The 4,709-nt window shown below is 40.3% G+C and overlaps 1 protein-coding gene across 1 annotated transcript; it reads right to left on the bottom strand.

Moving 5' to 3' along the window:
- Nucleotides 1-1,295: 1,295 nt before the first annotated feature.
- LOC104525585 (histone-lysine N-methyltransferase KMT5B-like) lies at nt 1,296-2,577 on the bottom strand (the record flags this gene model as incomplete). Its single annotated transcript, XM_010168783.1, has 2 exons — nt 2,333-2,577; nt 1,296-1,443 (listed from the first exon to the last, which is right to left on the bottom strand). Coding segments are annotated over exons 1-2 (308 nt in total), but the record flags the coding sequence as incomplete, so codon positions are not given.
- Between the last annotated feature and the right edge of the window lie 2,132 nt (nt 2,578-4,709).

Raw genomic sequence — 4,709 nt, 5'->3', positions numbered from 1 at the left:
TCCCTTCCCACTCACAACATGCTATGATTCTATGAAACAACGAATACACCATTTCCTTAGCCAAAAGCATAAGAATTAATTACCTGTGCATAACACGTAGACTACCACTCATGCAACAAAACAAAAAAGCCTTTTGACCATCTCTGTGTAGCTCGATTAACTGCTGGAAATACAAAGACACTCCGAACTGAACTGTACAAGTATTCACCTAGACACTGTTCTGGGCACAATGTGCTATTGAAACCAACAGCATGAGGAAACAGGAAGAACTCCAGCATTCTGCAAAGTTGGATGTTGCACTCTCCAGTGAAAAAGAAAAATCTCTTTGGAGTAAGTCTTCCCAGTCATTAGGCTCACAATACTGCTATGTCACGTGCAGCTCACGTTGTCAGTTTATACTTGCAACCATTTACGTTACGTGACAACACCAATTAATCTAGCAGTCGTTTTTGAAGCAATCAGTTTGTGACATACATACAAAAATTGTGTTTAACCAATACTCTGATTATGGGACTGTGCTGCACAGGTAAACTCTTCTTTAAATACTACCACAGCAACAGTCTGAAGGGTTAAGCATCCCATTTCTCACAACGTGCTGCCTGAAAACCCCAGTTCTTATTGTACAACAATAAGCAGACAATTCCTTTCCTTAGAAACTTCTCATTTATATATAGCTTCCCCAGTAAGCTAGCTATGCAGATCTTATATGCAAACAAAAGCTTAATAGCAATCTACAGAATGTACTTATAACCAGTGGTACATCTAGAAGAGGCATGCAACAACTAAACCCTAAGAGCACACTGAATTTAGACCAGAAGTATTCAGACAGGTGGGGGACAGTGCAAAAGCACACGCAGCTCTGGTAGGCAAGTGCCCAGTGTGCACATTAATTTCTCTTACACATACAAACATGTCTGCAAGAACTTAAGAACAAGGGGCTCCAACACTGAAGTGCTCAGGAAATAAACAGAGAAGTCCCCAAACACTAACTTCTGTCTTTAAAATATTTCCAATGACTAATGAGTTAACACTTATGATTAGTTAACTGTTTAAGCCAGGAAACAGTGTCTGTTAGCAACCTGTGCTACAGCACAAGCACACGAAGGCTGACAGGAGCACCTGCTGCAGCGCTCTGAGCTCCTGTCTCACATGCATCACCATTTTAAAGGTGGAAACTACACACAAACTGCCATTTTTTCAGACTTCCATAAACATGCAAGAAATTCCACAGTTTTACTCCAATTACATCAACTAAGAAGATAAAAATCTTTTCTAGAAAAATAAAGACAAGTTACCTAGTATTCATTTTGTGTGTCTGAAAACCTAAATAGGGATCAAGAACCAAACTAGTTGCTAGGTCATCGTTTTCACACAGTTCCTTGGCAGACATTCCAGAGGAAGGCACGTAACGACTTTGACCCTCAAATCCTGAAGCACCACTACCTGCAAATAAGAGAGTATAAATTAGATATCATTTAAGGAATGCTATAAAGCCCAGTTACACTCAGGGACAGACAGCCATAGGATGAAGACAAAAAATATAGAACAATTAAGGAAGATGATAAAATATCTGAAGAAGTGGAAGCACGGTTGACTTTTCACTCTTGCTTGTGTTCATTTATGTAGCAGCCAACGGAGAAAGTATTTTAGAATATATTTTGAGAGTGTATTTAATGAATTCTGGTTTCTTTCTCTCTTCCCCTCCTCAACTACAATCATCTTTCCAGAGTCCACAGTTCAGTCACGCTTCCCTCTAAAATTTCTGACCTATAAACGTGAGGAAGCCAGGAAAATTTCAAAACTGATTTTCTCAATTCCCTTTTGGGAAAAGCCAAGTGAATTCACAATTCGAATCTGAATAAAGGACTTACTCTGAATTTGTATTTAGTCCTTTATCCCAGACCAACAGCTAAAATAAAAATCCATGTTCATTAAAATAATTTCATAATGACTATTGATATACAACTTCATTCAAAATGAGGTTTACTTCTACACGTGCACTCAATAAAAGTTGGGCTAGTAATTAAAATTATGTTATCCACTTCTAATCACACTGGTTCTCTCTTAGTGCCAATCATATATTTTATACTTACACCAGTTCAAAACTAATTTACATCCAGTTATTCTCATTTAACTTTTAAACTGATCTGAAGAGATCTATATTCCTGAAGGGACTTGACGCATCCAACAAGTACAAACATAATTAAGACTTCTGATGACAGCTACACGCTGAATGCAGACCTTCTTCATTAATGAAGACAAGACAGAAGCCTGACTGGCAAATCGATAGCTGAATCACATTCAGCATTAAGCCACACAAACATGTACATACATCTGCTTGATCTTCTCTCAACTCCATTCTTGCCCGTCTTCGGATTCTCCTTTCCCGCGTGCTGCAGTTTGGTCTGATTCTGCGCGTGGTCATTAGACGATTTGCTTCCACTTCTCCTGCCATTCACTACCATGTTCTTGGATTCTCCCAGCCACTTCATGCCCACAGACAATCTGACTCAGTTGCATTTAGTCACTTTTCAAAAGGCTTGGAGAAGTGGATGAATAATTTCACTTCCAATTCCTACTGGAAACAAAACATAAACACGATTAGAACTTACTGGAAAACTGTTTCCAAGACACAGATTTTAACAAAAAGAAAAAAAAAACCAACACGAGGGCGAGGGGGAAGTTGGTGATCTGTATTTGCCTTAGGAAGGAAGAAAAGAAGTTCGTTAGCACAGGGATAGGGAACTGTGTCAAATACAGCCTTCCACAGGTGAACTGCTGTCCTGCAACTTATAAGCACATCTGAAAGCAAAGACGGAATTCTAAAGCTGATAAATCACTAAGGACAACTCAATTTTAAGAGCTGGACTAAGAGCCATGAAGATGATGAAGGGAGTGGAGCATCTCCCTGATGAGGAAAGGCTGAGGGAGCTGGGGCACTTTAGCTTGGAGAAGAGGAGACTGAGGGGAGACCTCATTAATGTCTATAAATATGTAAAGGGTGAATGTCAGGAGGATGGAGCCAGGCTCTTCTCAGTGATGCCCAATGGTAGGACAAGGGGCAATGGGTGTGAGCTGGAACACAGGAGGTTCTGCTTAAACTTGAGAAGAAACTTCTTTCCAGTGAGGGTGCCAGAGCCCTGGGACAGGCTGCCCAGGGAGGGGGTGGAGTCTCCTTCTCTGGAGACATTCAAGCCCCGCCTGGACGCCTTCCTGTGTGATCTCATTTAGGTTCCTGCTCTGGCAGGGGGATTGGACTGGATGATCTTTCGAGGTCCCTTCCAATCCCCAACATTCTGTGATTCTGTGACTATACACACATATATACCTATGGATTTATACAGTCATACATATACAGGGATAAATACACACGCAGCTATACGACTCCAAAAATGGGAGCATTTTCAAATGCACACCCAATTAACATTGTATTTCCTCATCAATAAAATCTGTGACCTGTTTGGAACTCTACAGCAATAATGACATTATACAAAGATCCTCCAAGAAGTAGAGAGGAACACAGAAAAACAACGATAAAAATCAACCAGAAAACTGACAACGTTTTCTGGAACGGGGTTGGAGGAAAGATGTTAAATCTGTATTTAAAAATCAGAGTTCAAAAACTCCTCAATACTGACCTAGAGGACCCCGGCTACTATTTTTACTGTTCCATGCAACAAAAAAACAGTCACAACACATCAGGCTCAGTGAGCCAAGAGTAAGCAGGGTCACAAGTAGAGCTGAAATTTTACAGTACATAAATGGCCAGCAAACCACATGCTAACTTTTGTCTGCAGTCTCAATGCCTTTTGCATAAATAATTATAAGAAAGCTACTAATGCTTTTGTACACAGTTGTGTCTCAGTGTGTAACTTGGAAAAATCAAGATGCTGATTTACACAATTATTTACAATCACATTTATGCGTTAGTAATTAATTTACTTGGTTTTAATTCATCCTCCTCCCTATTACTTCCTCATAAAGAAACAGATTGCACCTTTTCTTTTTACTGTTATTAAAAAAAGAGCATTAATACTCTGCTCACAACAGGAAATATTATCGACAAAGTGTAACAGAATCACACTGAGGAAAAGCTGACTCAGACTCCAAATTTGCTAGGGAAAACTCTATTCATTGCATTTCACTATACGTAGAACCAGACATTTTTGCACAGGACCTCCAAAAAAACCTTAGAAATCTTGCAGCCAAACCTGCAGTAGACAACACAAAAAACCCAAACAAAAAAACCCAAACAAGAAACCCACAAAAACCCCTAAACCACCCAAACTTTCTTGTTAAGCATCCCACACTTCTTTCAGAAGACAGCTACCCTGTGAAGATCTGCACCGAATGACGTATCACGTAAACACTTCATGACAAACTCAGTCTTAAACTCCCCTCTGTCTCCTTCCCCACCAATCCATTTTACAGCTCTATACCCCCTCACTCAACCCCTCTCCCCATTTCTGTAACACTGGTAACAAACACCATTAAAACAGAAATGATGTTAAAGACTTCTACAAAATCCAGTCATAGTCTCTTTGTAAGCTATGAGCTGTAAGTTGGAGGGGAACAGCCTAGACAGACGGACCACTTGGTGTACAAGGAACTGGCTGGATGGTCACACGCAAAGAGGTGCAGCCACTGGTTCCATGTCCAAGTGTCACCAGTGACAACTGGTGCCCCTCAGGGGTTGGTATTGGGACCAG

The sequence above is a fragment of the Antrostomus carolinensis genome, unplaced genomic scaffold (assembly GCF_000700745.2).
Source record: "Antrostomus carolinensis isolate BGI_N321 unplaced genomic scaffold, ASM70074v2 Scaffold55945, whole genome shotgun sequence".
NCBI classification, from domain to species: domain Eukaryota; kingdom Metazoa; phylum Chordata; class Aves; order Caprimulgiformes; family Caprimulgidae; genus Antrostomus; species Antrostomus carolinensis.
The sequence above is the reverse complement of the archived record's forward strand: the minus strand, read 5'-3'. Positions and strand labels throughout refer to the sequence as shown.